This window comes from Megachile rotundata, chromosome 7 (genome assembly GCF_050947335.1).
Source record: "Megachile rotundata isolate GNS110a chromosome 7, iyMegRotu1, whole genome shotgun sequence".
NCBI classification, from domain to species: domain Eukaryota; kingdom Metazoa; phylum Arthropoda; class Insecta; order Hymenoptera; family Megachilidae; genus Megachile; species Megachile rotundata.
The window spans coordinates 9635099-9647895 of NC_134989.1; the positions used below are offsets into that span (position 1 = coordinate 9635099).

Sequence of the window (12797 nt, forward strand, 5' to 3'; positions counted from 1 at the left end):
ATTAAATTTCATAAAATCTCCCAATATTCCAAAATTAAATTCCACAGTACCAAAATTCCTAATATTCCAAACTTCTCAAACATCTTAAATATCCCCAATATATTTCCCAAAAATCAAATTTCAATATCCCAAATAAAATTTTAAGATCACTGTTTCATTTAAAAGTGTGAACCTCAATGTCCCTTTAAATCGTGCTTCCTGTTTCTTTGACAACTGCGATAAATGCCGTGCTCCAATTTGTCGTAGCATATCCCCTGATTGCGTGATGCATTCTACAGATAAAATTGATCGATGTACGTGAGCCTCATTACAACCGGGTCACATTTCTTTGCTGCCTCTTAGGTAACCAGAACACGAAGATATCATATCTGATTATTTGTCACATTAATCCAATTGTACTTTGTCTTGCACTTAAAGTCTGTTCGAATTTTTTTTCTAAAATACATTTAATTTGCTACAGTTGTATATTGACATTGAGCTTATTTTGTCATTAAAACTTATTACATTAATATCTGTTTACTTTCCAATAATTTAGTAAGTTTTCCCGCTTACGGGTTTAAGGTTGCGCGAGGAGTCCCTAGGTGGCGCCGCGCGCGACAAAAAACTTGCATGCGCTGCACTTCTATAGTCAGTACGTGCACGTAGTGTATTTGGGTACGCATGTACCGGTGAGTACGTGGGACTAAATGTACGACATAATTTATAACCACGCAGTGTCAAGGACTAAACTGACCACGGATCACAGCCACTACCGTGAATTATATCGACGAATATCGTATATCCCTTAAGAGCAAACAGTTCGCCAGATAATTACATAATCGTTTGATCTTGGTCTTTGACCCCCGCTCAAACCTGTCCACGTGCCACTTGAGCACGCAAAACGTGAGCGTCATAATTTACCGTGCAGTATTTTGCGTCAACGCAACGAAATATCTGTAACCTTGCCAATTCGAGCCGGAATATTATTATATGCGTCGATAAAAAAGGCGCTTGTTGACGCTGTCATAAGGCGAGAATGAAGGAAGAGACGAACGAAGTGCTGGACGAAGAACAGTGGAAGCTGGAGGCTCAAGCTATTATCAATGACGTGAAACACCATGTAACTGACATAAAAGTATCGGAAAAATTGCAGAGCAGCAACCGATTTCTGTATCTGAATTTAACCACGTTAGAGGGTTTGAAGTTTTGCATAGAATTATCGAGTGCCGGCTTCGCAGTCGTTGGTAATGATCATGACGATACGTCACAAGAAACCGATCAACATTTCGAAACACCATACAGCTTACTAGATTTTGTTAGCCCTCAATACAGAGACTCCTTTGGCAGTTCGATCATTGACAAGCTTAAAAAGTTAAGCGATAGCCAGTGAATAAAATTTCATTATTCTGACGATACCACGACAAAGACTCGTTGTAACGTCAAATATAGTTCGTAAACTGGCGAACAAACGTGCTTGAATATACGTTTTAGGATCATGCATTCGATATCCAAAATAAATCGTGATTCTGAACAAATGCGTTTTCTCTCTGCGTCACTGCTCGTTTAGGCCGAATCTAGCCGAAGATATCCGAGTGCACCTTAATCTGCAAGGACAGTATCGTATCTGATACACGGTCACAGATTAATCTTTCCAACTTTTCATGTGGCTTGATAGAAAACAATATTCCATAGTATAAATAGATCTATCTATAGTGAAACTGTTGTCAATAATAAAATGACGTCTTTTTACAGTAGACAGTTTATTCATTTTCGAATAGAAACGTAGCTATGATTGATAAAACAATGCTCGAGGCATCATACGTAAAAATAGAACTGAAATTTTAACGTGTGATCAGCAGATTCGACGTAAATCATACATTTGGATAGGTTTGTGCTATTCATACATTTTGTTGTGTTAGGGTTCATTCAGACTGAACGAACAAGGGTTCGTTTAATGTAAATGTAGAACAAATCTCACTATTCGATTAAATACAAATGTTTGTAGAGTTTATGTTTAACATTCGAATGTGAATTGAATGTGAATTAAATCGCATCGATTTGAATATTCGTTTAGCGTAAATTTTGCCGAAGTGGAAAAGGACGAGCTTGCCTAGTTTGAACGAAGCCTTACACGCAGCGAAAGATGTACATTTTGTGACGGCACACTATAGATACGGCAGTGCGATACCAACGAATCGCGTGTCCCTAGTAAATATCCCTAGGAATCGAGAGATCAGTGGGTGCAAGTGGTAATATCGGTTGTATTTACCCCTTCCTCTACGTTCGTTGCTCTGTGTGCCGTTTGGCGTATTCCACTGTCGGAGTTGTGAAGCAACGAAGCGGTTTCGCCGAATGTGTCGCATTATGTGTGCGTTTTGTGGTGTTTCTGAATGAGTTTACCATCGATCAAGTGCCTAAGGACGACACAGTGTGTTTCATTTGTTAATTTCGTTGCGGCTGGTGGAACTATGTCAAACGGTGAGCGATGACACGCCCGTGAAAAAACGATAACAACGGCGAGTGATTCTTCGATTGAGCAAAAATACGAGAGACAACACGCGACGGATCACCTTTGTGTATTTCAGTGAAATTACATTAAACGAAACATGCTTCAGCCTAGAGCTACGCGCATCAGACGGTAAAGAAGGTATGTCATATAAATATTTCTGCGAGTTGAGTGTGTCAAACAACTGCGGAATCTTGACAGGTCGTTTGTTTTTATTCGACTCTTGTGCACTGTTTTTTGGTATTAGCATAAAAAGGGTGGAACAGTTGTTTCCCGTGGCTCTTTCGGACGTACACAAATGCTGACAGTGTCGTGTGTGTAGAAATGAGTCGCGATAGTAACGTAATATCGCAGGTTGCTAAATGTCGTCAATCCTCTGTTGATGCGCATACATGCGTATTTCTACTTTTTCTGTCAGGTTTTTGTGGATACACAACGCTCCAGTCACACATAATAAATAAAATGATTTTATAAGATCTTGTTTCTCATGATTTACCTCTGTGCTGTTATTTACATAAGAACGGTAGTGTAGCGGAATTTGTGTCATTCCGTACAAAAGATTTTAGAAGATACTTTCTTATTTTGTGTCATGTACCACTTTCGCTATTTCTTCGCGGTTTTATTTTGTCATTTTTGTAGTTTGATTTTATTGCAACGTAGTTTCATATAATAAAATAAATAAAAGTTATGAGACCGAATACATCTGTTAAATAGTAGTAATTAATACTTATATGAATCGTATTTTCCGATAATTTCAAATTTGAATACAACGTCGGTTTTTGCGTCTAAATTTGTGTACACATAACGAGCAAATAGAGTATTATATTGGGAAGGTAAAACAAAGTAGATTTTGCAATATTTCATTTATAAATATCAAGAATATGACTTTTGTTATCTTTCATTACACATGTTTTCCGCGTAATATATTCGTCACACTTCGAAGGCAATGCCGATGCTCTAATTATGATAATCAGAGTGATTCATCAGTTAAAGGATTGGGTTAAAGGTGATAGAATGTGAAAGAATCAACTCATTCTTTCTCAGACATTTCTTCAATGGGGCTACAAATTTTATTACACTTATTTATTTTGTACAACATGAAATAAATATTATTTTTATTAATATTTTGCATTGTGTTTTATTATTTAACAATTATGAAATTTTATTATTTGAATTCAACAATTAAAATTTAATTGTTATTCTCATGAACAAACATGTTTTATCATGAACAAGTGGATGGCAATTCTGTAGTACTATATACATATTTCGTACCCTATTTTTGGACAAGATGCATAATTCACTATGCGTACAAGATTTAAATTAGATAATATCACTCTCGGAGAAAATTACAGCTCAAAATAGGTATATAGAGGTCAAGTAAAATGGAACTATTTGTGCAGCAATTTACTCTTTCGTTTATTTGTAATTTTACTTCTTTTGTTAATTTATTATCACAGTTAATAATATAATCATATATATGTATTTATTTGTCATTATAGATTAATTTCAATCTGTTTATATATATGTTACATTCCATGTATTTGAATCATGTTGCAAAAGAATATCTATCAATGATTTTGATTTGTGATAAAAAACATGGCTTTGTGTACCTTGATAAGAACATGATAAATAATACATTTGTATGAAAGATAATGGTCATATCTCAATTAATAAAACAGCATATTATAAAGAAAGATTTATCATAAAAGAATTAACTTTAATTGCAACATTTAATAAAGAATAAGATACAATTTCATTCATCAGTTATTTATGGGCTACACAGTCTGAGTACTTTATAATAAGAAATTTAGTGATTTTTAATATTTACATTAGTATTAATGAATAATAAAAGAATGTATTTAATTAGGTACAATGTACTATTTAAGTTATTGTATATTTTATCATAAGAACACCAAAATAATTAAGCGATAACTTTTTCAGAAAAAAAAAGGGAATGGCTAGTTTGATGGTAACCACTTCAAGTAAGAATAGTTCACGCAGTGCATCACCGAATAGAGGAAATATATTGACATCGCCACAACTGCAGTCGTCAGCTAGTTCAGATCACACTCCAAAAGCACGTAATGTGTCACTGTAAGATCTCACTTTTTGTAAATATTTTTTAATTGCACTTATGTTGGTATAGATTAAGATTAAATTATGTATTTTTTTGTAGTATTTTACATGAAACCAAAAAAAAAAAATTAAAAAGCTTACATTTCAATATGATGTAATTAATGATGCGATATTTTGTACTAACAAATATGACTACTAAGTTCCTAAACGATAAATAAAACCTAAATAAGAGGAGAACAGTACAAAATTAAATTTGACTTCACAGTTCCCAAACAGGGGAGGGTAGTACAGGCAGTGGAAGTAGTGGTGGAGGCAGCTTCAGTATGAAAGGTAGTAGGCAAAAATCACCAGGAACTGTGATTCGAGTAGGAGATGCTATGGATGATCCAAATACCAATCTAATCACTGCCGAACAAGATGAGTTTGTGCCAAATATTCATCCACCCACCGATGATGAGGGAGTATGTACTTTGTTTGTTGATATTCCATATATCTCATATACCTTTATTATCTTCTCATTTCCATGTAACATGTGATACATTCGAATATTTTTATATTAACTGGTTTACTGTTAGGATATCCTCTTGGATATCCATTACAAAAGTAAATATGATTGTATATCCTTATATAAAGTTGCTTATATAATGTGATGGTATTGTGCATGCAGCAACAATTACACTGTATTACAAGGTCATCAACCACAACTGTGTAATCAGGGTTATAGGTTAAGAAATGAAGTAGTTATTTGCATAATGATCTAAGTGGCTTTGAAGCTAAAGATCTCAATCTTCAGGAATACAGAGTGCATTCTTGAAGCATGCTTTGTTAAGCATTGTGCACAAGAGAATGTGTTTTGTCAGTTGTGTTTCATTCCATTAATTTCATTTGACTAATGACTTAAATTTATTTATTCTAATGTAAAATTGCATTTATTTTCAGGAACAGTATCATGCAACACAATCGTTCCTATCGAATGGCTCCTCTGAACTAATTACAGATGATGTTGACTCTAACTCTGCTCGTGTGTGTCAAGCTATTGAAAACATTCAAAACAAAATTGCTAAAACACGAGAACTTATAAGAATAGAACAAACCACGCGTGATGGTAATTTTTAGTAATTTACAATAAATTAATGTCGCGATCGCATTTATGTATGTAAGGGTATTATGAATATGAAACTTGTTCTCTTTCAGAAAATGTTAATGAGTATTTAAAATTAGCTGCTAATGCAGACAAGCAACAGCTTACTAGAATCAAGGCAGTATTTGAGAAAAAGAATCAAAAATCAGCGCACAGTATTTCTCAACTTCAAAAAAAATTGGATAGTTACACTAAAAAATTGAAAAACTTTGAGTTAAATGGAGCACCCACAAGTCACAGGCAACCTAGAGAAGTGCTTCGTGATATGGGACAAGGACTTAAGTGAGTATATTTTTTCTTTTCTCAATTGTGTGTATAGTATGTTAATTATATTAGCACCAAAGTAAAAGGAGGACATATTTATTGAAGCACACCTTACAGTACAAATTTGAAACATGTTCTCATTAATATGTAATTAATGTTGTTTAGAGACGTTTTTAATTTCATATTAGAAAGTAGACAGATTATTAGTTTAGTATACATTTTTTTCTATTCATTTCTTGTTTTCTAGTTTGTCCTTTATTCTGCTAAGTATAGACAGTGATACTTTCATCTAATTTAAGACTCACTTCCAGAAATGTAGGCGGCAATATTAGAGATGGAATTACTGGTTTTTCAGGGTGAGTATTCATGTAAAAATAGATTTCAAAATAATGCTTCTGTCATAAAACTTTTTAGTTCGAAAAGTAAATATTAAACACAGTATACAATTTTATGTCCTTGCGTTATTTATTTTGTTTTTGGTGGTATTAGGAGTGTAATATATATATGATATGTAATGTATTGTAAAATGTAAAAGGTGTTGGAATAAAATACTTAATTACTAATAAATATCATTTTTAGTGGGCTGATATTTTTGAGCAATTAATTATCCTTGTTTCTTTTATGGGTTTCAGGAGTGTTATGTCAAAACCAAGAGAATTTGCACATTTGATAAAAAACAAATTTGGTAGTGCTGATAATATAAATACCTTATCACGTGAGTAATTTTTATACACTATTTACTAACTAATTAATATAAAGTATTTTACTATATTTCATTTTTGAAGAATCTGGTACAAAAAAATACGAGTACATATTTTTTGTTTAAAGAGCACGTTTACTAAGCACAGACTGTTTCATGCTAATAAACTTTGTTATGATAAACAATATTATGCACACTTTTTTATTTATAACATTTGTATGTAAATGCACTATCAAAATTATTGTATCAATAGTCAGTAATGTGCTTGTTATTTTAAGATGTTACTATTTTTTATATCTACAATAAGACAGAAGTATAAACATGCATTAGAGGTGTACCATAGTTTATAGCATAACTATTTTATTTTAACATTAAACAATAAATATTATTTAACATTTTGCGCTGTCATGGCAGTTGAAAGTAGTAAGTAATATTTTAGCTAAATTTTTTCTTAATCTTTCTACTTTACTTCCTATAATCTATAACAAATAATTTACATGCCTACACTTTATATCTACGGGTAATTTTCACATAAGAATGTTATGTTTACATATAAGCTTTAGATCTTAATAATGGTTTTGTGTTACTTAATAATTTTGCCTTACAATCTTTAGTGGCTTACGTGAGTCAAGTATTTGCTTCCTCTAACATCAGTTATCCAATACAACAAAGAACATCAGTCATTTAAGAACGTACTTAAAAACTGGAGACTATAAAAATACACTGTAATTTCTATTAAATTATATTCTACTAAAAACTAATTATATACACAAGAGTATTTCTAAATTATGATAATTGTAATATTCACAGTAGCATGTTACACACCGATGTGTTAATATGTAAAACTAAATAGACAAATTAATTATCAACGGTAAATTAATTTTGGTATTGGATAACATTCTAACTTGCGACGTCTGTGTCTCTACAGATGGCTCGACTTTTTATGTAAACGATACACCGCGTGCAGGTAATGGAGATAACGCTAGTGTTGAAGATGAAAAAGCACACCATGGATCCGCAACACTTCCTGGTGGATGTAGTTTGGGTTCAACTCACAGTGCCGCTGCAATGAAATTTCCGTCTGAAGAAGGTTCAGAATGTTCTAGTGTCACGAGTGAAAGTGGACCTGGTAGTAGAGGACAAGCACACACATGTCATAGTAATAATAATGCTGCACTTAGTCTTAAATCCATTTTCACCGAGCTACAAGAACACAGAGAAAATTTGGATAGGATGAAAGAGAAATTAGATGGTTTGAAGGTTTGTGTCTAGTAACTTCTAAATATGATCAAGAACTCTCAGTCTTATCCTCAAATAATTTTAGACTTTACAACAAGAGGTGACATATCTTTCGCACGCTTTACAAGAGGAACGATTTCGTTGCGAACGCTTGGAGGAACAAATTAATGATTTGACTGAACTGCATCAAAACGAAGTAGAAAATTTAAAACAGACTATAACGGACATGGAAGAAAAAGTGCAATATCAAAGTGAAGACCGTTTGAGAGACATACATGAAATGCTGGAATGTTGCCAGACTAAAATTTGTAAAATGGAACACCAGCAACAGCAGCACCAACAATACGTGACATTAGAGGGTTTGGATAACAGCAACGCAAGAGCATTGGTTGTTAAACTCATAAACGTAGTATTAACAGTGTTGCAAGTTATTCTACTCCTTGTTGCAACAGGTGCCGGTATAATGATGCCTTTCCTTAGGACCAGGTAGAGTGATTTTTTGTATTGTTTTTTATTATTTATTTAAATGATGGGTAGTGAACCTGCTTCGTACCGAAACTAAACTCGTTTTTCAACTATTATAATTATGGTACATATTTATCAAGAATAATAATTCATCTTTTTTATCACTGTATATATCAGTGTTTTACGTCATTACTTTATGCGCTTCATATTCACACAACCATCTTTATTCATGATACTTCGTCACGTACGTCATCATTTGATTTTATTTCGCGCACTCATTCGTTTATTTCGTTTTCACATCTCTGTTGCAGTTGTACTAAGCCTCATTGTTTCATGTGCAGGGTGCGCATATTAACAACCACGATTGTTGTGTTGGGAATAGTATTTGTTCTCAAACAATGGCCTGAGGTTCACGATGTTGGCAGTCACCTTATGCGCCATCTTAAACAAATCCTCGCCGTTAAGTAGCATCGTAAGTGCCTTATTTAGTACAATACAACGGAGTCTCACTATATGGCTCTGCACTGGGCTATAAGTGCGAAAAGTGGGCCACATAAACGGCACCTTGAAAATTTGAAATTTTTAAATCGAATTTGTTCAAGAAGCGATATGAAAGAGTCCTATAGCGTGACTACAATGTATTTTAGTGGATCATAGCAAATAAACAAGATGTATTTCAGGGTGGAATACTTAAATTTACTATACCCTGTGATGAAGAACAATTGTACACAATGATCAACATTTTGGACCCATTTATATCAGTGCTGTAGTTTTGGAGCAATAATAGTAGGTATATGCGCAAATGATTTTATTTACATTTCAAATTTGGTCATGTTTACCATTATTCTATTAATTAAGGCGAGCGATTAAATCTATTTGATACTGTTAACAGAATTATTGAACATAAAACATATTTTGCTGTGCAAAATGTTTCACTTAGGAGAAAAGGGTAATTGTCTCGAGACAATAGATGAAAATGTCTCTTGCCCCTAATGCAATTTTCGCGAACTTGTTTATAGTCTTCTTATTTCTACTCGAGCGATTTTGTTAAAAAAGAAAATAGTCCATGCATTTGCACGGTTAGTCGAGTGCTCTTAATGCAAAGATGATTCTGCTTTGTAATAAAATTCAAAGATTTATATCGATCATAAAGAAGTAGTGATTACAACGCTGTACGCTGATATTGCTTGATTACATACGGCACATTGTTAGAAGAATTTACTGAAATGTCATATAATTACGTTCACTTTTACATAAAATCATTAATTCAAAGGTAGAAGAGAAATGTTTTATCATCAGTGTCTGTGGGAGGTGCTATTTTTCTTTTCTCCCAGAAACATAGTTCGTATATTTGATATCGCAGAAATAAACCAAGTATTTGTAATTACAGTCGTCCAATTGCTAAACAATAATGTAAAATTAAGAGAAATAAAACAACACTTAAATAATCGTAGGAACTTTTCACGTCAGAATGTATAAAGTAGTATGGTGTACTCTTTTAGTATCGATGATAAGATGAAATAATTTGATCAGTCGTAGAGACCGCAACATTTCTGAATAATCTTTATGTATAATTCATAAGTTAATTCTACATTCATGGGTAACTTGAAAAGTAAAAGCTGTTTGGATACAAACAAGTGATGTACATAGATACATAACATGAAATATCAGAAGAGGACCAACACGCTCTTTTCCTCTTGCTCTATAACGGTAATTTATTTCAGATGCAATGTAGAACACTTATTTGAGAATAAACGATATTCAGCTATTTATGCCCTTTAGTCTCGCGAGTGTTTCAAACCACCACAGACACAAGAATACGTACATATTGTATCGAACATAAAGAAATGAACCATGACAGATATTGAAATGAGAGAAAGACTGATGGACTACATCGCTGTTATAATTGTGAATAATTTAATATTTGTGGCGATTTTGTGTTGCTAATCAATTGAGGAATGTTAAGTCGATAGAATGATATGAAAAAAGAATATAAGAATAATAATATAACATGCAAAATTGTATGATTATATGAAGAAAAATTATTCGTAAATTAACATAGGTGCTCAAATCTGTGAATGTGTAAAATATTTTGATTTAACGTTTCATCGCCGCTACAGGGCAAAATATCCATTTATTTCATTCGAATTGTTTCTTAGTTTATGTATGTATAGTATCATTGAAAGCATAAAGTCATTTGACATAAAAACATGTGTACATGTGTGTATCAAAAAAGAAAATTAATTTTTTGATCATCATTGATATGTACCAGTGATGGGCAAATCTAATGCACACCGAAGAGCTCACGGGCAGCGGGTGTGCAATGATGAGGTATCAGAAATTTGGAATTTTGATAATTTTAGAGTTAAAAAATGTAGAACTATATAAATTTGAGAATTTGAAAATTTTGAAGGTTAAAACTGGACAATTAAGAATGCAGAAATATTTTCAAATTTTTAAATTAAGAAAGCTACCCATCAGTGCCCACAACACGCCGCCATTTGCACGCCCGTGCATCTCTGCCCATCTCTGATGCATTCTATTTTTTTTACGGTGAAAAACATTTTACGGACACATCTCTAATTTGTATTAAGTTCGCGTATTAGATTTTTTGTTATTTGTATATGTTGGACTATGTAATGTTATTATTTCGTTAATCGATAAAAAAAGAACACGAAAAATCATTTTTAATCAACTAATAATACTTGTAAATAAAATAAAGTTTATGTGGTAATGTATTTCGTTTATGCCTGTTATTCGTGAATGCAACATCAAATTTCCTAATTTTGTATTTGGCGATATAATGTCTTCAACCCCCGTAACATATCTCATTTTTGTCTGTTTACCTTTTTTTTGTAATTAACGTTCGCCGATGAACTTTTATAATTTTATAACTTTTTTACATGTTTGATACAAATGCTAAAAGGTGTTTCATAAAAAGCCATTGTGGTTCGTATTTGTTGAAAGTATAACCGTATTATTTAAAACATTGTATCATGGAGAAGAATGGAAGTTTGATCGTGTATTTATAATTGTATTAGGCGAATTTTTATATCTTCTCGGATCGCGTGTATCTTTTATTTTCTCATATCGACATTTATTTTGTAATTGTATCATAAAGAAATTTGTTTAATTAAATCTATTTACTAGTAATTGTAATAGTTCTTCCAAATAATCCTTGCGTTTCTATAATCTTATGTTCATGAATTTAAGTCACTGTGATTATTAATTAAGTTTATATGTAAGTGTAAAAATTACAAATCAATTTTGGGATCAATATATGTGTAAACGGATGTTTTAGTGTATTTTTTATGTTTGTAATATTTGTGGAAAGAAGAGAAATGATAGCTGTGGACGATATTGGGAAAAGAAGAAATTTTAGTTCGTTGATACAATTCAATATTATATCTTAAGATCTTACAATGAAATAAGTTAATGACTACATGTTGGTTAAATGCAATTACAATTATGTGCGTTTGCTTTTTATTGTACAAATGAAAATAAATGTAGGACGTTCTAGAAAATATATATAGGATGTTCATAACTTTAGTGTTTATTGTATTCTCATTTTTAAATATTAAAAAATATGATAAATCTATGAATTAACTTGTAACTTGTAGGATGTAAATTTATTTCAATTAATGGTAATTTGATCCGACATTAGTTCCCAACTTCACCGCTAAATGACTAAAAATTTTATAGTCGAACGGAGCATCGCAGTTTTTTGAAGAAAAACTAAATTAATAATGGTTTAGTAAAGTCAAAATATTCGGAAATTAATTATACTTGCACCCCAATGCAGTTTAATGCATATTATAGTAAATTAAGCCAATAAAATCGATATTAATTGAATTAAAAAAAAATTAAATTAGTGGCGCCATCTCTCCGGCGAACGGGGTGAACTATACACTTTTGAAACTCTAGTTTAATTAGTTCGCATCTTCTACCGCTAGATGGCGGTACATAAGCCTTAGCGCCCTCTAGCCGCAGTTTTGGGAACTAATTAAAGTACTGTTCCAAATGTGTGTAATTCACCCTGTTCGCCGGAGAGATGGCGCTACTTGTTCAATTTTCAAAAAAGTGCAATTAACATTAATTTTATTAATTAATATGCTATATATTCATTATATATTTATTAATATTGATTTTATTCTGTTTGTAATATATTCTGGAGGTCCGAAAATATAGATTATGTGCTCAGAACAACTGTATCTTGTCGATGATATAAGGAGTGATATAAGAATGGTAAAACATTTTTTTTCAAGTTACTAAAAATCATTCTCACAAATATCTTTTTTTTTGCAAAAAAGAGTTTATTTGCTTAATTTGGTCGACATCGGAAGATGACAATTTTCCGAAGTTTCACCATCATTACCACTGAGGTTGAAAATTTTTTTCTTTTTCTCAAATATCAAAGTTGTTAATTT

At 32.3% G+C, this 12797-nt stretch overlaps 2 protein-coding genes across 7 annotated transcripts; both read left to right on the forward strand.

The window, feature by feature from the left end:
• The first annotated feature begins 634 nt into the window (after window positions 1-634).
• Window positions 635-2626, forward strand: LOC105662621 (GSK3-beta interaction protein). The gene has a single exon (XM_012286572.2). The coding sequence runs from the start codon at window positions 1016-1018 to the stop codon at window positions 1367-1369; it is 354 nt and encodes a 117-aa protein (XP_012141962.1). The 5' UTR covers window positions 635-1015; the 3' UTR covers window positions 1370-2626.
• Dmtn (transmembrane and coiled-coil domain 2 protein Dmtn) lies at window positions 646-11523 on the forward strand. 6 transcript variants are annotated; one of them, XM_076533576.1, is made up of 11 exons: window positions 646-668; window positions 4427-4579; window positions 4827-5022; window positions 5501-5666; window positions 5756-5984; window positions 6278-6322; window positions 6599-6681; window positions 7595-7926; window positions 7991-8391; window positions 8682-8842; window positions 9051-11523. In XM_076533576.1, the coding sequence occupies exons 1-10, from the start codon at window positions 661-663 to the stop codon at window positions 8836-8838; spliced, it is 1770 nt and encodes a 589-aa protein (XP_076389691.1). In that variant the 5' UTR covers window positions 646-660; the 3' UTR covers window positions 8839-8842; window positions 9051-11523. The 6 variants fall into 6 exon arrangements, with proteins under 6 accessions (XP_076389691.1, XP_076389692.1, XP_076389693.1 ...); XM_076533577.1 differs by having other exon boundaries at window positions 8712-8842; XM_076533578.1 differs by having other exon boundaries at window positions 7634-7926.
• Window positions 11524-12797: the final 1274 nt, after the last annotated feature.

What these genes read in the sequence shown, in the direction of transcription:
- LOC105662621 (XM_012286572.2), top strand. Translation starts at nt 1,016, where the DNA reads ATGAAGGAAGAGACGAACGAAGTGCTGGACGAAGAACAGTGGAAGCTG.
- Dmtn (XM_076533576.1), top strand. An exon ending in TAATATAAATACCTTATCAC is followed by an intron (nt 6,682 to 7,594) that starts GTGAGTAATTTT and finishes GTGTCTCTACAG; the next exon opens with ATGGCTCGACTTTTTATGTA. An exon ending in AGAAATTAGATGGTTTGAAG is followed by an intron (nt 7,927 to 7,990) that starts GTTTGTGTCTAG and finishes AAATAATTTTAG; the next exon opens with ACTTTACAACAAGAGGTGAC.